The sequence below is a fragment of the Rhinoraja longicauda genome, chromosome 34, assembly GCF_053455715.1.
Source record: "Rhinoraja longicauda isolate Sanriku21f chromosome 34, sRhiLon1.1, whole genome shotgun sequence".
NCBI lineage: Eukaryota > Metazoa > Chordata > Chondrichthyes > Rajiformes > Arhynchobatidae > Rhinoraja > Rhinoraja longicauda.
This window is the reverse complement of record NC_135986.1, coordinates 23,111,111-23,135,658: the sequence shown is the minus strand read 5'-3', so window position 1 is coordinate 23,135,658 and position 24,548 is coordinate 23,111,111. Positions and strand designations below refer to the sequence as shown.

At 50.0% G+C, this 24,548-nt stretch overlaps 1 protein-coding gene across 1 annotated transcript; it reads right to left on the bottom strand.

The window, feature by feature from the left end:
* Positions 1 to 2,833: 2,833 nt before the first annotated feature.
* Positions 2,834 to 22,945, bottom strand: LOC144609635 (structure-specific endonuclease subunit MUS81-like). The gene is made up of 8 exons (XM_078428134.1): positions 22,898 to 22,945; positions 22,182 to 22,282; positions 19,638 to 19,807; positions 16,833 to 16,962; positions 13,598 to 13,767; positions 10,729 to 10,827; positions 3,294 to 3,374; positions 2,834 to 2,908 (listed from the first exon to the last, which is right to left on the bottom strand). Exons 3-8 carry the CDS (start codon positions 19,758 to 19,760, stop codon positions 2,834 to 2,836), a joined length of 678 nt encoding a protein of 225 aa, XP_078284260.1. The 5' UTR covers positions 19,761 to 19,807; positions 22,182 to 22,282; positions 22,898 to 22,945.
* Positions 22,946 to 24,548: the final 1,603 nt, after the last annotated feature.

Below are 24,548 nucleotides of genomic sequence, written 5' to 3'. Positions count from 1 at the left end.
ATGGTCACGCCAGAGTCGGCTGCCCGCCCCTCTTCCGGGCCTGTGTCCGTGTGTCCCTGGAGAGGGAACACGCACACACGCGGTGCTCATGGGGACTCTAGAGACCTTCTGTGATCGCTGGTCGCCGCGGGGTGGGGGGGGGGGGGTCGAGGGTATTGTAAAGATGGCACTACTGTTGTATTATGGTGACCGCCTGATGTAACGTGACTGTTGAAAGTCTTTGTACCTTCTGGGGAACTGCAAAATGCAAACAGGGAATAACATCCTTACAGAGGTGGACAAAATCACGAGGGAATAGATCGGCGTGTGTCTGCCGGAAGAGGTAGTTGAGGCAGGGACTATAGCAGCATTTGAAAGCATCTGGACAGGTACATGGATAGGTTAAGGTTTAGAGGGACATAGGCCAAATGGATCTAGCTTAGATGGGGGCATGTTTTCAAGAGAGAGTTAGATAGAGCTCTCGAGGGCTAACGGAATCAAGGGATATGGGGAGAAAGCAGAAACGGGGCACTGATTCTGGATGATCATAATGAATGGTGGTGCTGGCCCGAAGGGCCGAATGGCCGACTCCAAACTAAATTGGTTTGTCCCGTACGGTGTAGGTCCAACAGTATATGTTGGACAGTGTAGGTCCGGACTGGGTAGGTCTGGACACTGTAGGTCTGGACAGTGTAGTTCCGGACAGTGTAGGCCCGGACACTGTAGGGCCCGACAGTGTAGGTTCGGACACTGTAGGTCCGGACAGTGTAGGCCCGGACAGTGTAGGCCGGACAGTGTAGGTCCGGACAGTGTAGGCCCGGACACTGTAAGTCAAGACAGTGTAGGCCCGGGACACTGTAGGCCCGGACAGTGTAGGCCCGGACACTGTAGGCCCGGACAGTGTAGGCCCTGGACAGTGTAGGCCCGGGACAGTGTAGGCCTGGGGGCTGCCTGGCAGAGGTTGCATTGCAACCCCGCCTCCCGGCCGCCATTGGTGGAGCGGGAGCACGTGGCCGCTGGCTGGGCGAGGTCACGTGTGGGCGCGGGGCGGTGACGTCACCTTGTCCCTTATTTTTGGAGTGAGAAAGTTGGCAACCCTGTGTCGAGGTGAGAAGGAGAATTTCAACACGAGGATGAGAGTGTTAAAAAAACTCGGACGTTTTTGTTGGATCAGAGGAATGTATATATATAATATATATATATATATATATATAAAGAACCAAAATTAAAAGGAGCACCGAATGACGGCTGTATCCAGAGGTGATCGGTGGGAGTCACGGTCGCACGCCCTACCTGGCTGGGAAACCCGTCTTTATCACCAGGTCCTTCTGGATTAAGGCACTAATCGATGACCAGGCATTGTACGGTAGCTCGCCTTAAACTGTTTAAAAAAAAAAAAAGCTAACACGAATGGGACAAGTAGGAGTGGCAAGGACTGGTTAAGGGTTTTGTGGGGAGGCTAGGGATGAGGCCTAGTCGAGTTTTAGATCTTGTTTAGAGATACAGCACGGAAACGGGCCCTTCGGTCCGTGCCGACCGGCGATCCCCGAGCACTAACACTATCCTACGCGCACCAGGGACAATTTTACACTTGTACCAAGCCAATTAACCTACAAACCGCGTTTTTATTCACTAAATTACTCCAGCATTTTGTGAATAAAACCTTCGATTTGCACAGCATCTGCAGTTATCTTCTTAACCTACAAACCCGCACGTCTTTGGAGCGCGGGGGAGGAAACCGAAGATCTCTGAGGGAAAAACCCACTGGGGATTGGACCGGTGCCCGGGTCTCTGGCGATGTGAGGCAGCAGCTCGATCCGCTGCGCCACCCTGCCGGCCCTGGGGAAGTGGCTCTAGTCCGTCCATTTTAGCTGGGGCCCAGGTACACTAGTCCCACCCGCCCGCGTTTGATCCATATCCCTCCAATCCTGCCCTATCCATGTACCAGTCTGTTTCTTAAATGTTGTGCCTCAACTACCTCCTCTGGCAGCTTGTTCCATGCACCCGCTACAGAGGTTCACCTGCACCTCCTCCAACCTCGACCTCGTCTATTGCACCCGCTGTTCCAGGTGTCAACTTCCCTACGTCGGCGAGACCAAACGCAGGCTCGGCGATCGTTTCGCTCAACACCTTCGCTCAGTCCGCCTTAACCAACCTGATCTCCCGGTGGCTCAGCACTTCAACTCCCCCTCCCACTCCCAGTCTGACCTTTCTGTCCTGGGCCTCCTCCATTGTCAGAGTGAGGCCCAGCGCAAATTGGAGGAACAGCACCTCATATTTCGCTTGGCAGCTTTACACCCCAGCGGTATGAACATTGACTTCTCCAACTTCAGATAGTTCCTCTGTCCCTCTCTTTCCCATCCCCCTTCCCAGTTCTCCCACTAGTTTTCCTGTCTCCCACTGACATCCTATCTTGTTTTTGGATTTAGATTTAGATTTTGAGATACAGCGCAGAAACAGGCCCTTCGGCCCACCGGGTCCACGCCGCCCAGCGATCCCCGCACACCAACACTATCCTACACCCACTAGGGACAATTTTTACATTTACACCAGGCAATTAACCTACAAACCTGCACGTCTTTGGAATGTGGGAGGAAACCGAAACCGGAGAAAACCCACGCAGGTCACGGGGAGAACGTACAAACTCCGCACAGACGGCGCCCGTGGTCAGGATCGAACCTGAGTCTCCGGCGCTGCATTCGCTGTAAGGCGGCAACTCTACCGCTGCGCCACCGTGCCGCACCCCCCTGACATCAGTCTGAAGAAGGGTCTCGACCCGAAACGTCACCCATTCCTTCTCTCCCGAGACGCTGCCTGACCTGCTGAGTTACTCCAGCATTTTGTGATACCTTTGTTATCCAGTTATCACAAGTGCAGTTGTTGTTTTGATTTTGATCGTGGCCTGGAGCTTTTGTTTCCTGGAGGTATCCTGAGCTCAGAGCAACGTGTCAATAAAAGACGAGAGGGAGTGGGATTCATCCCAATTCCGATTCCAGTTGGGGGCTGACGAAGGGGTCTCAACCCGAAACCTCACCATTCCTTCTCTCCCGAGATGCTGCCTGACCCGCTGAGTTACTCCAGCATTTTGTGTCCACGTTCCCTGTTTACTGATTATTCGTTCTGAGTGTAGTTCACCCTACGACATTGACCCAGTGTTGGGGTGGGGGGGGGTGGGTTACATTGTCCGAGGGGCCTGTGGGGCATTCCGGCGCGGGGGTGCCCATGCAGTGGTGGGTGGAGGGAGGGGTGGCGTGGGGGCGGGCGTGGGGAGGGAGGGAGAGGAGCGGACGAGGAGAGCGGGTGATGTGACTCACGTTGGTGAAGGATATCCGGCACAAGGGCTGGGCTTCCCGCTGCAGCTCACCCTTCGTCATGAAGCCTCGGTAGCCCGGCTTCTGCAGAGATGGGGACGGAGAGAGGAGAGGGAGGGAGAGAGGGGGAGAGAGGGAGGGAGGGGGTGAGGGAGGGAGAGGGGAGAGATAGAGAGAGGGAGAGGGAGAGGGAGGGGAGAGGGGGAGGGGAGAGGGGTGAGAGAGGGACAGGAAATAGGGAGAGGGAGATGGGGAGAGGGAGTAGGAGATAGAGAGGGAGAGGGGGTGAGAGGGGGTGAGGGAGGGAGAGGGAGAGGAGGAGGGAGGGGAGGGGTGAGAAGGAGGGAGAGGGAGAGGTAGGGTGAGAGAGGGAGAGGAGAGAGGGAGGGAGAGGGAGAGAGGGAGAGGGAGAGGGGGAGAGGGAGAGGGGGAGGGGGAGAGAGGGAGAGGGAGGGGAGAGGGAGGGTGAGAGAGAGAGAGAGAGAGAGAGAGAGAGAGAGGAGAGAGAGAGAGAGAGAGAGAGAGAGAGAGAGAGGAAATAGGGAGAGAGGGAGAGAGGGAGAGAGGGGGAGAGGGAGAGAGGGGGAGAGGGAGAGACAGATCTGAACTTTAATTTAGGAAGGAACTGCAGACGAAATGAGTAGATGGGAACTGCAGAAGCTGGTTTACATGGAAGGTAGACACAAAATGCTGGAGTAACTCAGCGGGACAGGCAGCATCTCTGGAGAAAAGGAATGGGTGCCGTTTCGGGTCAAGACTTCAGGTCTGAAGAAGGGTCTCGACCCGAAACGTCACCCATTCCTTTTCTCCACAGATGCTGCCTGACCCGCTGAGTTACTCCACATTTTTGTGCCTATCTTAGTTTAGTCAATGGAAAGACTGCACATGATTACAATCAAGCCGTCCACAGTGGACATATACATGAGGAAGGGAATATTGTTTAGTGCAAGATAAAGTCCCGTAAAGTCCCATTAAAGATAGTCCGACGGTCTCCAATGAGGTAGACTTTGAAAATGCCTCTTGCATGTGGACTATTCACTGGATGAATTTAAAAGAGAGTTAGATAGAGCTCTAGGGGCTAGCAGAATCAAGGGATATGGGGAGAAGGCAGGCACGGGTTACTGATTGTGGATGATCAGCCATGATCACAATGAATGGCGGTGCTGGCTCAAAGGGCCAAAAGGCCTCCTCCTGCACCTTTTTTCTATATTTCTATTTTTGTACAATTTGCTAATTGGGGGTTAGCCTAGTGAAAGTGGATCGTGAAAGGCCTGGAAAGAGTGGATATGGAGAGGATGATCAGAGGGTGGTGAATCTGTGGGATTCTTTGCCACAGACGGCTGTGGAGGCCACAAGTCAGTGGATATTTTTCAGGCAGAGATAGATAGATCTTTGATCAGTGCGGGTGTCAGGGGTTATGGGGAGAAGGCAGGAGAATGGGGTTGGGAGGGAGAGATAGATCAGCCACGATTGAATGGCGGAGTAGACTTGATGGGCCGAATGGCCTCATTCTGCTCCTGTCACTTATGAACTTAGGCATGGCTAGACTCTACTGGACTGTTTGTAAGAAAATAATTTCACTATAAGTTTTCCCTTTGCACATTGACAATAAAAGCACAGTTGACCATTGAACGACTGAGATAGGAGGTCAGGACCACATTCTAGCTGATAAGAGGACGGTTCAGTTGCCTGATAACAGCTGGGAAGAAACTGTAGCAAAAAAACTGGTCGAAATCGAAGGTAGACACAAAATGCTGGAGTAACTCAGCGGGTCAGGCAGCATCTCGGGAGAGAAGGAATGGGAGGCGTTTTGGGTCGAGACCCTTCTTCAGACTGCGGAAGCTTCTTTACATCGAGTTCTCTACATCGGCGAGACCAAACGCAGGCTCTGCGATCGTTTCGCTTAACACCTTCGCTCAGTCCGCCTTAACCAACCTGATCTCCCGGTGGCTCAGCACTTCAACTCCCCCTCCCATTCCCAGTCTGACCTTTCTGTCATGGGCCTCCTCCAGTGCCATAGTGAGGCCCACCGCAAATTGGAGGAACAGCACCTCATATTTCGCTTGGGCAGCTTGCAGCCCAGTGGTATGAACATCAACTTCTCCAACTTTAGATAGTTCCCCTGTCCCTCTCTTCCGCTCCTCCTTCCCAGATCTCCCACTGCCTTCCTGTCTCCACCTATATCCTTCCTTTGTCCTGCCCCCCTGACATCAGTCTGAAGAAGGGTCTCGACCCGAAACGTCACCCATTCCTTCTCTCCTGAGATGCTGCCTGACCTGCTGAGTTACTCCAGCATTTTGTGAATAAATACCTTCGATTTGTACCGGCATCTGCAGTTATTTTCTTACACGACTCCGGCATTTTGTGTCGACCTGGGAAGAGACTGTCCCCGAATCTGGAGGTGTGCGTTTTCACACTTCTGTACCTCTTGCCTGTTGGGAGAAGGGGGAGTGACCGGGGGGGTCGGGGGTGAGACTGGTCCTTGATGACGCTGCTGGCCTTGCCGAGGCAGCATGAGGTGCAGGAGGAAGGGAGGTTGGGCCGAATGGCCTGATTCTGCTCCTATCACTTATGACCGGGCGGGGGATACCTTATGTGGTGCCCTTTATGTGGCGACGCTTTGCATACCTTGCAAAACAGGGAATGTCACTGTGGCTTGGCACACGTGACAATATAAAGTATTTATCCATCCATTCATTCATTATTTCATTCGTTCATTCATTCTTTCATTCATTCGTTCATTCATTCGTTCATTCATTCATTCATTAGTTCATTCATTCATTAGTTCATTCATTCGTTCATTCATTCGTTAATTCATTCATTAATCAATTAATCAATTAATTAATTAATTAATTCGTTCATTCGTTCATTCGTTCATTCATTCATTAATTCATTCATTCATTCATTAATTGTTCATTCATTCATTCATTAATTCATTCATTTATTCATTCAGTCGTTCATTAATTAATTAATTAATTTGTTCGTTTAGACAATAGACAATAGACAATAGGTGCAGGAGTAGGCCATTCAGCCCTTCGAGCCAGCACCGCCATTCAATGCGATCATGGCTGATCACTCTCAATCAGTACCCCGTTCCTGCCTTCTCCCCATACCCCCTCACTCCGTTATCCTTAAGAGCTCTATCCAGCTCTCTCTTGAAAGCATCCAACGAACTGGCCTCCCGCAGCTCCGCTCTTGCTCCCCATCCCCACACTCGCAACAAGGACAGGATCCCCCTCGTTCTCACCTTCCACCCCACCAGCCAGCGGATCCAACATATTATCCACCAACATTTCCGTCACCTACAACAGGACCCCACCACTGGCCATATCTTCCCATCCCCTCCCCTCTCTGCGTTCCGCAGAGACCGTTCCCTCCGCAACTCCCTGGTCCACTCGTCCCTTCCTACCCAAACCACCCTAACCCCGGGCACTTTCCCTTGCAACCGCACGAGATGCAACACCTGTCCCTTTACCTCCCCCCTCAACTCCATCAAAGGACCCAAACATTCTTTCCAGGTGAGACAGAGGTTCACCTGCACCTCCTCCAACCTCATCTATTGCATCCGCTGCTCTAGATGTCAACTTATCTATATCGGCGAAACCAAGCGCAGGCTCGGCGATCGCTTCGCTGAACACCTGCGCTCGGTCCGCATTAACGCAACTGATCTCCCGGTGGCCCAGCACTTTAACTCCCCCTCCCATTCCCAGTCTGACCTCTCTGTCATGGGCCTCCTCCAGTGCCATGGTGAGGCCCGCCGGAAGTTGGAGGAGCAGCACCTCATATTTCGCCTGGGCAGTTTGCGGCCCGGTGGTATGAACGTCGACTTCTCCAACTTCAGATAGCTCCTCTGTCCCTCCCTTCCCCTCCTCCTTCCCAGATCTCCCTCTATCTTCCTGTCTCCACCTATATCCTTCCTTTGTCCCACCCCCGACATCAGTCTGAAGAAGGGTCTCGACCCGAAACGTCACCCATTCCTTCTCTCCCGAGATGCTGCCTGACCTGCTGAGTTACTCCAGCATTTTGTGAATAAATCGATTTGTACCAGCATCTGCAGTTATTTTCTTATACAACTGGCCTCCACTGCCTTCTGAGGCAGAGAATTCCACACCTTCACCACTCTCTGACTGAAAAAGTTCTTCCTCATCTCCGTTCTAAATGGCCTACCCCTTATTCTTAAACTGTGGCCCCTAGTTCTGGACTCCCCCAACATTGGGAACATGTTTCCTGCCTCTAATGTGTCCAATCCCCTAATTATCTTATATGTTTCAATAAGATCCCCCCTCATCCTTCTAAATTCCAGTGTATACAAGCCTAATTGCTCCAGCCTTTCAACATACGACAGTCCCGCCATTCCGGGAATCAACCTAGTGAACCTACGCTGCACGCCCTCAATAGCAAGAATATCCTTCCTCAAATTTGGAGACCAAAACTGCACACAGTACTCCAGGTGCGGTCTCACCAGGGCCCGGTACAACTGTAGAAGGACCTCTTTGCTCCTGTACTCAACTCCTCTTGTTACGAAGGCCAACATTCCATTGGCTTTCTTCACTGCCTGCTGTACCTGCATGCTTCCTTTCAGTGACTGATGCACTAGGACACCCAGATCTCGTTGAACATCCCCTCTTCCTAACTTGACACCATTCAGATAATAATTTGCCTTTCTATTCTTACTTCCAAAGTGAATAACCTCACACTTATCTACATTAAACTGCATCTGCCATGTATCCGCCCACTCACACAACCTGTCCAAGTCACCCTGCAGCCTTATTGCATCTTCCTCACAATTCACACTACCCCCCGGCTTAGTATCATCTGCAAATTTGCTAATGGTACTTTTAATCCCTTCATCTAAGTCATTAATGTATATCGTAAATAGCTGGGGTCCCAGCACCGAACCTTGCGGTACCCCACTGATCACTGCCTGCCATTCCGAAAGGGACCCATTTATCCCCACTCTTTGCTTTCTGTCTGTCAACCAATTTTCTATCCATGTCAGTACCCTACCCCCAATACCATGTGCTCTAATTTTGCCCACTAATCTCCTATGTGGGACCTTGTCGAAGGCTTTCTGAAAGTCGAGGTACACCACATCCACTGACTCTCCCCTGTCAATTTTCCTAGTTACATCCTCAAAAAATTCCCGTAGATTTGTCAAGCATGATTTCCTCTTCGTAAATCCATGCTGACTCGGAATGATCCTGTTACTGCTATCCAAATGCTCAGCAATTTCGTCTTTTATAATTGACTCCAGCATCTTCCCCACCACTGATGTCAGACTAACTGGTCTATAATTACCCGTTTTCTCTCTCCCTCCTTTCTTAAAAAGTGGGATAACATTTGCTTTCCTCCAATCCACAGGAACTGATCCTGAATCTATAGAACATTGAAAAATGATCTCCAATGCTTCCACTATTTCTAGAGCCACCTCCTTAAGTACCCTGGGATGCAGACCATCAGGCCCTGGGGATTTATCAGCCTTCAGTCCCATCAGTCTACCCAAAACCATTTCCTGCCTAATGTGGATTTCCTTCAGTTCCTCCATCACCCTAGGTTCTCCGGCCCCTAGAACATTTGGGAGATTGTGTGTATCTTCCTCAGTAAACACAGATCCAAAGTAACGGTTTAACTTGTCTGCCATTTATTTGTTCCCCATAATAAATTCCCCTGCTTCTGTCTTCAAGGGACCCACATTTGCCTTGACTATTTTTTTCCTCATCACGTACCGAAAAAAACTTTTGCTATCCTCCTTTATATTATTGGCTAGTTTACCCCCGTACCTCATCTTTTCTCCCTGTATTGCCTTTTTAGTTAACTTTTGTTGCTCTTTAAAAGAGTCCCAATCCTCTGTCTTCCCACTCTTCTTTGCTATGTTATACTTCCTCTCCTTAATTTTTATGCCGTCCTTGACTTCCCTCGTCAGCCACAGGTGTCTCTTACTCCCCTTAGAGTCTTTCCACCTCTTTGGGATAAATTGATCCTGCAACCTCTGCATTATTCCCAGGAATACCTGCCATTGCTGTTCTACCGTCTTCCCTGCTAGGGCCTCCTTCCAGTCAATTTTGGCCAGCTCCTGCCTCATGCCTCTGTAATCCCCTTTGCTATACTGTAATACCGACACTTCCGATTTTCCCTTCTGCCTTTCCATTTGCAGAGTAAAACTTATCATGTTGTGATCACTGCCTCCTAATGGCTCTTTTACCTCTAGTCCCCTTATCAGATCAGGATCATTACACAACACTAAATCCAGAATTGCCTTCTCCCTGGTAGGCTCCAGTACAAGCTGTTCTAAGAATCCATCTCGAAGGCACTCTACAAACTCTCTTTCCTGGGGTCCAACCTGATTTTCCCAGTCTACCTGCATGTTGAAATCTCCCATAACCACCGTAGCATTACATTTGTGACATGCCAATTTTATCTCCTGATTCAACTTGCACCCTATGTCGAGGCTACTGTTTGGGGGCCTATAGATAACTCCCATTAGGGTCTTTTTACCCTTACAATTCCTCATTTCTATCCATACTGATTCAACATCTCCTGATTCTATGTCACCCCTTGCAAGGGAATGAATATCATTCCTTACCAGCAGAGCAACCCCACCCCCTCTGCCCACCTGTCTGTCTTTTCTATACGTTGTGTACCCCTGAATATTCAGTTCCCAGCTCTGGTCCTCTTGTAGCCATGTCTCAGTGATCCCTACAACATCATACTTGCCCATGACTAACTGAGCCTCAAGCTCATCCACTTTATTTTTTATACTACGCGCATTTAAGTACAACACTTTAACTTCTGTATTTACCTCCCCTCTCACATCGGTCACAAATGGCCCTGCCCTTAATCTCTTTTCCCCTCTAGAACTTCTGTTCCCATTCTTCCGAGTCTTCTGCAATATCTCCTGTATTCCCTTTAACCTCATCTTCATATTCACAATTTGTCAACCCCTCCCCCCCACTACTTAGTTTAAAGCCACAGGTGTCACACTAGCAAACCTGCCTGCCAGAATGTTTGTCCCCCTGCTGTTAAGATGTAACCCGTCCCTTTTGTACAAGTCACCCCTAGCCCAGAAGAGATCCCAGTGGTCTAGAAATCTTATTCATTCATTAGTTCGTTAATTCATTAATTCATTCATTCGTTCATTCATTAATTCATTAATTCATTCATTAATTCATTCATTAGTTCATTCATTCATTAGTTCATTCATTCATTCATTCATTCGTTCATTCATTCGTTTATTCATTCATAATTAATTAATTAATTAACTCATTAATTAATCCATTCATTCGTTTATTCATTCATTAATTCATTAATTCGTTCATTCATTCATCACATTGCGATGAGATGCTTCCCGTGGCGCTTCCGTCAACGTTCCTGCGGTGGTCCCGCACAGTCACCCCCCCCCACACCCCCCCCCCCCCTCCCACCGAGCTCCCCCACGTACCTTGGCCTCTCTGTAGAAGGTCAGCAGCAGCGCGTACCCGCCCGATCGCTTCTGCGGCTTGTAGTCCTGTTCCTCTCGATTCTCGTGACGCCTCCTTTTCTGTTTTGGGGGGGGGGGGTGGAACGGTGGGAGTTAGAGCGCGGCATTGAACAGCCCAGCCCTTGGCCCCGCTACATCAATCGCTCGGTTACCCATGAACGACAAGGTAGATCTTCCATGACACAGAAAATACATGCAGGAGGAGGCCATTCGGCCCTTCGAGCCAGCACCGCCATTCGCTGCGATCATGGCTGATCATCCACAATCAGTACCCCGTTCCTGTCCTCTCCCCGTATCCCTTGATTCCGCTAGCCCCTAGAGCTCTATCTAACTCTCTTTTAGATTCATCCAGTGATTCGGCCTCCACTGCCCTCTGTGGCAGAGAATTCCACAAATTCACAACTCTCTGGGTGAAAAAGTTTTTTCTCGCCTCAGTGTTAAATGGCCTCCCCTTTATTCTTAGACTGTGTGTGGCCCCTGGTTCTGGACTCGCCCAACATTGGGAACATTTTTCCTGCATCTAGCTTGTCCAGTCCTTTTATCATTTTACTAGACCACGTGGACTCGTGGGGTCCAACCCTCCTGCATTGGTTTTATACGTCTCTATAAGATCCCCCTCTCATCCTTCTAAACTCCAGTGAATACAAGCCCCAGTCTTTCCAATCTTCCCTCATATGACAGTCCCGCCATCCCGGGGATTAACCTGGTGAACCTACGCTGCACTGCCTCGATAGGGCGGCACGGTGGCGCAGCGGTAGAGTTGCTGCCTTACAGCGAATGCAGCGCCGGAGACTCAGGTTCGATCCTGACTACGGGTGCTGTACTGTAAGGAGTTTGTACGTTCTCCCCGTGACCTGCGTGGGTTTTCTCCGAGATCTTCGGTTTCCTCCCACACTCCAAAGACGTACAGGTATGTAGGTTAATTGACTGGGTAAATGTAAAAATTGTCCCTAGTGTGTGTAGGATAGTGTTAATGTGCGGGGATCGCTGGGCGGTGCGGACTTGGTGGGCCGAAAAGGCCTGTTTCCGCGCTGTATCTGAAATATGAAAAAAATAAATATGATAGCAAGGATGTCCTTCCTCACAATGATCTTAGGGTAACAGTGCAGGTGATGAATTAGGAATGTGTCGGAAAGAACAGCAGATGCTGGTTTAAATCAAAGATAGACACAAAGAGCTGGAGTAACTCAGCGGGACAGGCAGCATCTCTGGAGAGAAGGAATGGGTGACGTTTCAGGTCGAGACCCTTCTTCACACTGATGAATTAGGATTACCTAGGCCAACATTGGTTGTAACGTTTTTTTGTGACTATATTTTATTATTTTATTGAGCTTCACAAAAATGCAAATGAGAATTCATTTTACAATTATGTGCAGTATAAGGGGAAGAAAAGAAAAAGACAAAATAAAAGGGCGGCACGGTAGCGCAGCGGTAGAGTTGCTGCTTTACAGCGAATGCAGCGCCGGAGACTCAGGTTCGATCCTGACTACGGGTGCTGCACTGTAAGGAGTTTGTACGTTCTCCCCGTGACCTGCGTGGGTTTACTCCGAGATCTTCGGTTTCCTCCCACACTCCAAAGACGTACAGGTATGTAGGTTAATTGGCTGGGTAAATGTAAAAGTTGTCCCTAGTGGGTGTAGGATGGTGTTAATGTGCGGGGATCACTGGGCGGCACGGACTTGGTGGGCCGAAAAGGCCTGTTTCCGGCTGTGTGTATATGATATGATATGATATGATAAAAGATTAGCTACTATCAAAACTTACATAGAAAGTAGGTGCAGGAGTAGGCCATTCAAGCCTGCAACGCCATTCAATATGATCATGGCTGATCATCCAACTCAGTATCCCGTACCTGCCTTCTCTCCATACCCCCTGATCCCTTTAGCCACATCTAACTCCCTCTTAAATATAGCCAATGAACTGGCCTCAACTACTTTCTGTGGCAGAGAATTCCACAGACTCACCACTCTCTGTGTGAAAAAAAACTTTCTCATCTCGGTCCTAAAAGACTTCCCCCTTATCCTTAAACTGTGACCCCTTGTTCTGGACTTCCCCAACATCGGGAACAATCTTCCTGCATCTAGCCTCTCCAACCCCTTGAGAATTTTGTACGTTTCTATACCTACTATCAGAACTTACCTACTATCAGAACTTACCTACTATCAAAACTTACCTACTATCAAAACTGTAACGTGATTTTGATCGAGAATTAAAAGTTGGAGTTCAACACAGAGAAGTGTGAGGTTTAATTTAGATTAGAGATTAGATTATTTAAAGTGTTTCTTCGTTAAAATGTGAGGTGTTGAATTTGGGGAATTCAAATGACAGCAGGACATACATTAAGGTATTTATTCACAAAATGCTGGAGTAACTCAGCGGGTCAGGCAGCATCTCAGGAGAGAAGGAATGGGTGACGTTTCGGGTCGAGACCCTTCTTCAGACTGATGTCAGGGGGGCGGGACAAAGTCACAGAGTGCTGGAGTAACTCAGCAGGTCAGGCAGCATCTCAGGAGAGAAGGAATGGGTGACCCATTCCTTCTCTCCTGAGATGCTGCCTGACCTGCTGAGTTACTCCAGCATTTTGTGAATAAATACCTTCGATTTGTACCAGCATCTGCAGTTATTTTCGTATATGGACATACATTAAAATTGAAAAGCAGGAAAAAAAGCTGTCTTAGGGAAAAAACAGTCCACGGGGGAAAAGAAAATTGTTTCCATGTAACATCCCTGCAGCAATGAAACACCATTATCCAAACCGTCTTCCTCGGCCCTGCTTCTGACCATGTACCCCCCGCCTCCCCCCACCCCCACCCACCCCCCTCGTACTCACGGAAGGAGACGGCCTCCGGTCTGCCGCGTCGTCGTCCTCAGACAGGCCCACGGCGGCCCAGCAGCTCGCGGCCTTCCCCGGGGACCTAGCGCAGGGAGCGTTCTTCCTCTCCGCCCACGCCGCGCTCAGGGGAACGGGGTCACACACGTAGTGGATGGGCGCATCTCCCCCTGGAATCAAAACAGGCCCAAAGCATCGGGTCAAACGCGCAGAGGCTGGTTGACACCGAAGATGGACACAAAAAAGCTGGCGGGACAAGCGGCGTCTCTGGAGAGAAGGAATACACTGGAATTTAGAAGGATGAGAGGGGATCTTATCGAAACGTATAAGATTATTAAGATGTTGGACACGTTAGAGGCAGGAAACATGTTCCCGATGTTGGGGGAGTCCAGAACCAGGTGCCACACAGTTTAAGAATAAGGGGTCGGCCATTTAGAACGGAGATGAGGAAAAACTTTTTCAGTCAGAGAGTTGTAAATCTGTGTAATTCTCTGCCTCAGAAGGCAGTGGAGGCCAATTCTCTGAATGCATTCAAGAGAGAGCTAGATAGAGCTCTTAAGGATAGCGGAGTCAGGGGGTATGGGGAGAGGGCAGGAACGGGGTACTGATTGAGAATGATCAGCCATGATCACATTGAATGGCGGTGCTGGCGCGAAGGGCCGAATGGCCTCCTCCTGCACCTATTGTCTATTGAATGGGTGACGTTTCGAGATTAGATTTAGAGATACGGCGCGGAAACAGGCCCTTCGGCCCACCGGGTCCGCGCCGCCCAGCGATCCCTGCACACTAACACTATCCTACACACACTAGGGACAATTTTTACATTTTACCAAGCCAATTAACCTACAAACCTGCACGTCTTTGGAGTGTGGGAGGAAACCGAAGATCTCGGAGAAAACCCACGGTGGTCACGGGGAGAACGTACAAACTCCGTACAGACAGCGCCAATAGTCGGGATCGAACCCGGGTCTCCGGCGCTGCATTCGCTGTGAGGCAGCAACTCTACCGCTGCGCCACCGTGACCGCCCGTGGAGTTTAATACAGAGAAGTGTGAGGTTTAGCTTAGATTAGAGGTTAGATTATTTTAAATGTTTCTTCGTTAAAATGTGAGGTGTTGTACTTTGGGAGTTCAAACGTCAGCAGGACATACACAGTAAATACACAGGACGATCCTGACTACGGGTGCTGCACTGTAAGGAGTTTGTACGTTCTCCCCGTGACCTGCGTGGGTTTTCTCCGAGATCTTCGGTTTCCTCCCACACTCCAAAGACGTACAGGTATGTAGGTTAATTGGCTGGGTAAATGTAAAAATTGTCCCTAGTGGGTGTAGGATAGTGTTAATGTACGGGGATCACTGGGCGGCACGGACATGGAGGGCCGAAAAGGCCTGTTTCCGGCTGTATATATATGATATGATATGATGATACACAGGGCTCTGGCGAGTGTTGTAGATCTGAGGGATCTAGGAGTACACGTACATCGTTCAGTGAAAGTGGTACCGCAGGTAGATAGGCCGGTCAAAAAGGCTTTCAATAGACAATAGACAATAGGTGCAGGAGGAGGCCATTCGGCCCTTCGAGCCTGTACGCACCGCCATTCAATGTGATCATGGCTGATCATTCTCAATCAGTACCCCGTTCCTGCCTTCTCCCCGTACCCCCTGACTCCGCTATCCTTAAGAGCTCTATCTAGCTCTCTCTTGAATGCATCCAGAGAATTGGCCTCCACTGCCTTCTGAGGCAGAGAATTCCACAGATTCACAACTCTCTGACTGAAAAAGTTTTTCCTCATCTCCGTTCTAAATGGCCGACCCCTTATTCTTAAACTGTGGCCCCTTGTTCTGGACTCCCCCAACATTGGGAACATGTTTCCTGCCTCTCACGCGTCCAACCCCTTAATAATCTTATACGTTTCGATAAGATCTCCTCTCATCCTTCTAAATTTCAGTGTATACAAGCCTAGTCGCTCCAGTCTACAAGAGTATCGAAGTTGGGACGTTCTGTTACAATTGTACAAGACATTGGTGAAGCCACACTTATAGAGTCTCGTGTTCAATCTTGGTCACCCTGTTATGGGAAAGATGTTGTTGAGCTGGAAAGGGTGAAGGAAAGATTTACAAGAATATTGGCAGGACTCGAGGGGCCTGAGCTACAGGGAGAGGTTGAGCAGGCTCGGACTCTATTCCTCGGAGCGCAGGAGGATGAGGGGGATGTGATCATCTTATAGAACATTACTTTCACCCAGAGAGTTGTGAATCTGTGGAATTCTCTGCCACAGAGGGCAGTGGAGGCCAATTCATTAACCGAAGGTATTTATTCACAAAATGCTGGAGTAACTCAGCGGGTCAGGCAGCATCTCAGGAGAGAAGGAATGGGTGACGTTTCGTGTCGAGACCCTTCTTCAGACTGATGTCAGGGGGGCGGGACAAAGGAAGGATATAGGTGGAGACAGGAAGATAGAGGGAGATCTGGGAAGGAGGAGGGGGAGAGAGGGACAGAGGAACTATCTAAAGTTGGAGAAGTCGATGTTCATACCACTGGGCTGCAAACTGCCCAGGCGAAATATGAGGTGCTGTTCCTCCAATTTCCGGTGGGCCTCACTATGGCACTGGAGGAGGCCCATGACAGAAAGGTCAGACTGGGAGTGGGAGGGGGAGTTGAAGTGCTCAGCCACCGGGAGATCAGTTTGGTTAATGCGGAGAGAAGGAATGGGCGACATTTCGGGTCGAGACCCTTCTTCAGACCAATTCACTGGATGGATTTAAGAGAGAGTCGGATAGAGCTCTTGGGGCTAGCGGAATCAAGGGATATGGGGTGAAGGCAGGCACAGGTTATTGATTGTGGATGATCAGCCGTGATCACAATGAACGGCGGTGCTGGCTCGAAGGGCCAAACGGCCTCCTCCTGCACCTACTTTCTATGTTTCTATTACTTTGGACTTTAGAGGTACAGCGTGGAAACAGGCCCTTCTGCCCCAGTATACGTGACAACAAACTAACCTAAACACAACAAAGGAAAATTCTGTGTATAAGGAGGAGGTGAATCATTGCTCGATGGGCAATCTCTTAGCGATCTCTGTATCTGACGCTGGTTAATCATGTGTACAAAATCATGAGCGGAATAGATCGGGCAGATGCGCAGGGTCTCTTGCCCAGACTCTTCAGTAAGGTCTCGATGGCCTTTCCTCCCCCCTGATCTTTGCGTTGCGTTGTAAAGTTTTCTCAAACGGCACCCACCGTGCTCGGCGAAGTACTCGGCCAGCTTCTCGTCCAGACGGTTGCAGATGCCATCGCCGAAGCCGTAGAGAATCCTCGCCTCTCGCCCGTTACGCAGCGGCAGGGGGTACATGATCAGCGACCGGATGGCCTGCAGTCCGGAGAATGAAGGGACGGATGAGCGAACAAACGGACCGATGAAGGAATGAAAGACCGAATGAATTAATTAATGAATTAATAAACGAAAGAATGAACGAATGAAAGAATGAACGAATGAATTAATTAATGAATTAATGAACGAATGAATTAATGAATGAAAGAATGAACAAATGAATTAATGAATGAAAGAATGAACGAAGGAATGAATGAAAGACCGAATGAATGAAGGAATGAATGAAAGACCGAATGAATGAATTAATGAATGAATAAACAAATGAATTAATTAATTAAAGAATGAATGGATTAATGAATGAATGAAAGAATGAATGAAAGACCGAGTGAATGAACTAATGAATGAATAAACAAATTAATTAATTAATTAAAGAATGAATGGATTAATGAATGAATGAAAGAATGAATGAAAGAATGAACGAATGAATTAATGAATGAAAGAATGAACGAATTAATTAATGAATGAACGAATGAATTAATGAATGAAAGAATGAACGAATGAATTAATGAATTAATTAATGAATGAAAGACCGAATGAATTAATTGAATGAAGAATGAATGAATGAAAGAATTAATGAATGAAAGAATGAACGAATGAATTAATGAATGAAAGAATGAACGAATGAATTAATGAATGAATGAATTAATGAATGAAAGAATGAACGAATGAATTAATGAATGAAAGAATGAATGAACGAAATTAATTAATGAACGAATGAATTAATGAATGAAAGAATGAACGAATGAATTAACGAATGAAAGAAAGAACGAATGAATTAATGAATGAAAGAATGAATGAATTATTGAATGAATGAATAAATTAAATAACGAATGAATGAACGAATGAATAAATGAATGAAAGAATGAATGAATTAATTAATGAATGAACGAATGAACGAACAAATGAATGAATTAAAGAATGAATGAATGAATGAATGAATGAATGAATGAATGAATGATTGAATGAATGAATGGATGGATAAATACTTTATATTGTCACGTGAGCCAAGTCACAGTGACATTCCCTGTTTTGCAAGGTATGCAAAGCGTCGCCACATAAAGGGCACCACATAAAGTATCCCCCGCCGGGTCATAAGTGATAGGAGCAGAATTAGGCCATTTGGCCCATCAAGTCTACTCCACCATTCAATCATGGCTGATCTATCTCTCCCTCCTGACCCCATTCTCCTGCCTTCTCCCCGTAACCCCTGACACCCGCACTAATCAACAATCTATCCAACTCTGCCATTTACTTGGCCTCCACGACCCTGGCAATGAATTTAACAGATTCACCGCCCTCTGACTAAAGAAATTCCTCCTCATCTCCTTCCTAAAGGAACGTCCTTTAATTCTGAGGCTGTGCCCTCTGGTCCTAGACTCTCCCACCAGTGGAAACATCAACTGAACCAGCCTAACAACAGCTCAAGAGTGGTCCAGAACTACTATCTACCTCATTGGAGACCGTTGTACCATCTTTGATCGGACTTTATAGACAATAGACAATAGGTGCAGGAGGAGGCCATTCGGCCCTTCGAGTCAGCACCGCCATTCAATGTGATCATGGCTGATCATTCTCAATCAGTACCCCGTTCCTGCCTTCTCCCCATACCCCCTCACTCCGCTATCCTTAAGAGCTCTATCTAGCTCCCTCTTGAATGCATTCAGAGAATTGGCCTCCACTGCCTCCTGAGGCAGAGAATTCCACAGATTCACAACTCTCTGACTGAAAAGGTTTTTCCTCAGCTCCGTTCTAAATGGCCTACCCCTTATTCTTAAACTGTGGCCCCTTGTTCTGGACTCCCCCAACATTGGGAACATGTTTCCTGCCTCTAACGTGTCCAACCCCTTAATAATCTTATACGTTTCGATAAGATCTCCTCTCATCCTTCTAAATTCCAGTGTATACAAGCCCAGTCGCTCCAGTCTTTCAACTGCCTTTATCTTGCACTAAACGTTATTCCCTCATCCTGTATCTGTGCACTATGGACAGCTCGATTGTAATCATGCACAGTCTTTCTGCTGGCTGGTTGGCACGCGACAAAAGCTTTTCACTGTACCTCGACACACGCTGGGTTTGAACTGCCTGCACTTCAGCACAGGAGGAGGCGAGACCTGGAACGCACTGCCAGGGGTGGTGGTGGAGGCAGATACGATAGAGGCGTTTTTAAGAGGAGGTTAGATAGCCTCATGGAAGTGCAAGGAACGGAGGGATCTGGATCACATGCGGGCAGATTTTTAGTATAGTTTAGTTTAGTTTAGTTTGGAGATACAGTGCTGAAACAGACCCTTTGGCCCACCGGGTCCGCGCCGACCAGCGATCCCCGCACACTAACACTATCCTACACACACTGGGGACAATTTTTACATTTATACCAAGCCAATTAACCTACAAACCTGCACGTCTTTGGAGTGTGGGAAGAAACCGAAGATCTCGGAGAAAACCCACGCAGGTCACGGGGAGAACGTGCAAACTCCGTACAGACGGCGCCCGTAGTCGGGATGGAACCCGGGTCTCCGGCGCTGCATTCGCTGTAAGGCAGCAACTCTACCGCTGCGCCACCGTGACGAGATCGGTTCGGACCCAGCAGTCTGCAGAAGGGACCACGTGGCCAACCCCTTCCCCCCACCGGCCGACACGCGGTGCCACGGACAAACCTTCTCATAGACGACTTGCGACTTGTGCTGCCTTTCCACCGCCACGTCCCGCCACTCCACCAGCCACTGCAGGAAGAGTGGGTTGGGGCAGACCGGACCCATCTCCTCTCCCCTGGACTCCATGTTTGAACTCCGGGAGCTTCAGCCCCCTCCCCAAGCGCACCGGGCAGCTTCGTCCATTCGAGAGGCGGGCGAACGGTAGAACCAGAGAGGGGGTGGGAGGGAAGAAGAAAGGAATTACCTTAAACATCTTACGAAGTTAGATAGAGTTAATGATGGCGGAGTCAGGGGGTACGGGGAGAAGGCAGGAAAGGGGCACTGATTGAGAATGATCAGCCATGATCACAGTGAATTGTGGTGCCGGCTCGAAGGGCCGAATGGCCTAATCCTGCACCTATTGTCTATTGTTTATTGAGAACCAGAGGGCATAGCTTTAAGGTGAAAAGACTTTACAGGAATCTGAGGGGTAACTTTTTCCACACATGGACTGTATATGGATCTGCACATGGGCTGCACGTGGAGCTGTATATGGACCACATGTGGATCTGTACATGGACTGTATGTGGATCTGTACATAGACCGTATCTGGACTGTACATGGACTGTATCTGGACTGTACATGGACTGTATATGGACCTGTACATGGACCGTATGTGGATCTGTACATGGACTGCATGTGGAGCTGTATATGGACCTGTATATGGACTGTACGTGGACCTGTACATAGACTGTATGTGGACCTGTACATGGACTGCATGTGGAGCTGTATATGGACTGCATGTGGACCTGTACATAGACTGTATGTGGATCTGTACATGGACTGCATGTGGATCTGTACATGGACCGCATGTGGATCTGTACATGGACCGCATGTGGAGCTATATATGAACTGTACATGGACCGGTACATGGACCGTATGTGGATCTGTACATGGACCATATGTGGAGCTGTACATGGACTGCATGTGGATCTGTATATGGACTGCATGTGGATCTGTATATGGACTGTACATGGACTGTATGTGGATCTGTACATGGACTGTATGTGGACCTGTACATGGACTGCATGTGGAGCTGTATATGGACTGCATGTGGACCTGTACATAGACTGTATGTGGATCTGTACATGGACTGCATGTGGATCTGTACATGGACCGCATGTGGATCTGTACATGGACCGCATGTGGAGCTATATATGAACTGTACATGGACCGGTACATGGACCGTATGTGGATCTGTACATGGACCATATATGGAGCTGTACATGGACTGCATGTGGATCTGTATATGGACTGCATGTGGATCTGTATATGGACTGTACATGGACTGTATGTGGATCTGTACATGGACTGTATGTGGATCTGTACATGGACTGCATGTGGAGCTGTATATGGACTGTACGTGGACTGCATGTGGATCTATATAGGGACTGTACATGGACTGTACATGGACTGCATGTGGAGCTGTATATGGACTGTATGTGGACTGTACATGGACTGCATGTGGATCTACTGTAGGGACTGTACATGGACTGTATGGACTTGTACATGGACTGTACATGGACTATATGGACCTGTACATGGACTATATGGACATGTACATGGACTGTATGTGGAGCTGTACATGGACTGTAAAGGGACTGTACATGGACTGTATGGACCTGTACATGGACTGTACATGGACTGTATGGACCTGTACATGGACTATATGGACCTGTACATGGACTATATGGACTTGTACATGGACCTGTACATGGACTGTATGGACCTGTACATGGACTGTACATGGACTGTATGGACCTGTACATGGACAATATGGACCTGTACATGGACTGTATGTGGAGCTGTACATGGACTGTACATGGACTGTACATGGACTGTATGGATCTGTACATGGACCTGTACATGGACTGTATGGACCTGTACATGGACTATATGGACCTGTACATGGACTATATGGACCTGTACATGGACCTGTACATGGACTGTATGGACCTGTACATGGACTGTATGGACCTGTACATGGACTGTACATGGACCTGTACATGGACTATATGGACCTGTACATGGACCTGTACATGGACTGTATGGACCTGTACATGGACTGTACATGGACCTGTACATGGACTATATGGACCTGTACATGGACCTGTACATGGACTGTATGGACCTGTACATGGACTGTATAGACCTGTACATGGACTGTATGGACCTGTACATGGACTGTATGGACCTGTACATGGACTGTACATGGACTGTACATGGACCTGTACATGGACTATATGGACCTGTACATGGACCTGTACATGGACTGTATGGACCTGTACATGGACTGTACATGGACCTGTACATGGACTGTACATGGACCTGTACATGGACTGTACATGGACCTGTACATGGACTGTATGGACCTGTACATGGACCTGTACATGGACTGTATGGACCTGTACATGGACCTGTACATGGACTGTATGGACCTGTACATGGACTGTACGTGGTGCCATATATTTCATGCTGTCCCAAAGATGTTCAGGGCTGGTGAAGTACCTGTGGAGATGTGGTCGCCGCTACAGCGCGGGTGCCGGTGTGTAACACAGCACGGTCCGGTCCCACTGGTTGCTCCGTGATGGCGATCACACAACTCTGTCCTGGTCAGCAATGGAGATTGGTAACATGAACCAGCACTCCCTCACTCCCCCCCCCCCCCCCCCACAGCGCGGCGCTCCCTCACTCCCCCCCCCCACAGCGCGGCGCTCCTCCCTCACTCCCCCCCCCCCCCCCCCCCCCCCACAGCGCGGGCGCTCCCCTCCCCCCCCCCCACAGCGCGGCGGCGCTCCCTCCCTCATCGCTCCCTCCCTCACTCCCCCCCCCCCACAGCGCGGCGCTCCCTCCCCCCCCACAGCGCGGCGCTCCCTCCCTCACTCCCCCCCTCCCCCCCCACAGCGCGGCGCTCCCTCCCTCCCCAGCCCCACACAGCGCGGCGCTCCCTCACTCCCCCCCACAGCGCGGCGCTCCCTCCCTCCCCAGCCCCACACAGCGCGGCGCTCCCTCCCCCCCCCACAGCGCGGCGCTCCCTCCCCCCCCACAGCGCGGCGCTCCCTCACTCCCCCCCACGGCGCGGCGCTCCCTCAATCACCCCCCCCACAGCGCGGCGCTCCCTCACTCCCTCCCCCAACAGCGCTCCCTCCCTCCCCCCCCCACAGCGCGGCGCTCCCTCTCTTCCCCCCCCACCCCCCACAGCGCGGCGCTCCCTCCCCCCTCACCGCGCCGTTGCCCGGGTAACCGCCGAGTCCGGGTCCCGGAAGTGGGCCGGAGGTGTCACCGTCACAACAGTCCCCGGAACTTCCGCTCCGCCGCCGCCGCCGCCCGGACCCGCAGCCGGTGCACCCTCCCCCGATGCCCCTCCCCCCCAGCACCAGCCCTGCCTCCGCACCAGCACAGCCCCGCCCCCAGCACCAGCCCCGCCCCCATACCAGCCCCGCCCCATGCGCCAGCTCCGCCCCGGCGTCAGTCCCGCCCACAGCACCAGCCCCGCCCCCAGATCAGCCCCTCCCCCAGGACTAGCACAGCCCCGCCCCCAGCACCAGCACCGCCCCCACCAGCACAGCCCCGCCCCCCACACCAGCCTCGCCCCCCACACCAGCACCGCCCCAGCAGCTGATGCCCCAGCAGCTGATGCCCCAGCAGCTGATGCCCCAGCAGCTGATGCCCCAGCAGCTGATGCCCCAGCAGCTGATGCCCCAGCAGCTGATGCCCCAGCAGCTGATGCCCCAGCAGCTGATGCCCCAGCAGCTGATGCCCCAGCAGCTGATGCCCCAGCAGCTGATGCCCCAGCAGCTGATGCCCCAGCAGCTGATGCCCCAGCAGCTGATGCCCCAGCAGCTGATGCCCCAGCAGCTGATGCCCCAGCAGCTGATGCCCCAGCAGCTGATGCCCCAGCAGCTGATGCCCCAGCAGCTGATGCCCCAGCAGCTGATGCCCCAGCAGCTGATGCCCCAGCAGCTGATGCCCCAGCAGCTGATGCCCCAGCAGCTGATGCCCCAGCAGCCAGCTGATGCCCCAGCAGCTGATGCCCCAGCAGCCAGCTAATCCCTGTGCAGACCTGCGCCTCAACGTTGCGCTGCTTGCACTAACTGCATTAACTCTTAGGTTGTATGCAGAGTTGGAAGATAATTGCAAGAAAATATCTTCTGTTTGCATTAGGTTAAATGAAGGCTTAGAAGAACATTGCAAGAAAATATATAGTATAAGAAAATAACTGCAGATGCTGGTACAAATCGATTTATTCATAAAATGCTGGAGTAACTCAGCAGGTCAGGCAGCATCTCGGGAGAGAAGGAATGGGTGACGTTTCGGGTCGAGACCCTTCTTCAGTGTTGCTTGCACTGACTGCATTAACTCACAGATTATTTGTAGAGCTTGTATGTACATTTGCAGGAAAATATATGCAGTTTGCACGATTGCATTAACACGGCTGAAGAAGGGTCTCGACCCGAAACGTCATCAGTCTGAAGGGTCCCGACCCGAAACGTCATCAGTCTGAAGAAGGGTCTCGACCTGAAACGTCATCAGTCTGAAGGGTCTCGACCCGAAACGTCATCAGTCTGAAGAAGGGTCTCGACCTGAAATGTCATCAGTCTGAAGAAGGGTCTCGACCTGAAACGTCATCAGTCTGAAGGGTCTCGACCCGAAACGTCATCAGTCCGAAGAAGGGTCTCGACCTGAAATGTCATCAGTCTGAAGAAGGGTCTCGACCTGAAACGTCATCAGTCTGAAGGGTCTCGACCCGAAACGTCATCAGTCTGAAGGGTCTCGACCTGAAACGTCATCAGTCTGAAGAAGGTCACCCATTCCTTCTCTGCTGAGATGCTGCCTGACCCGCTGAGTTACTCCAGCATTTTGTGCATTAACACA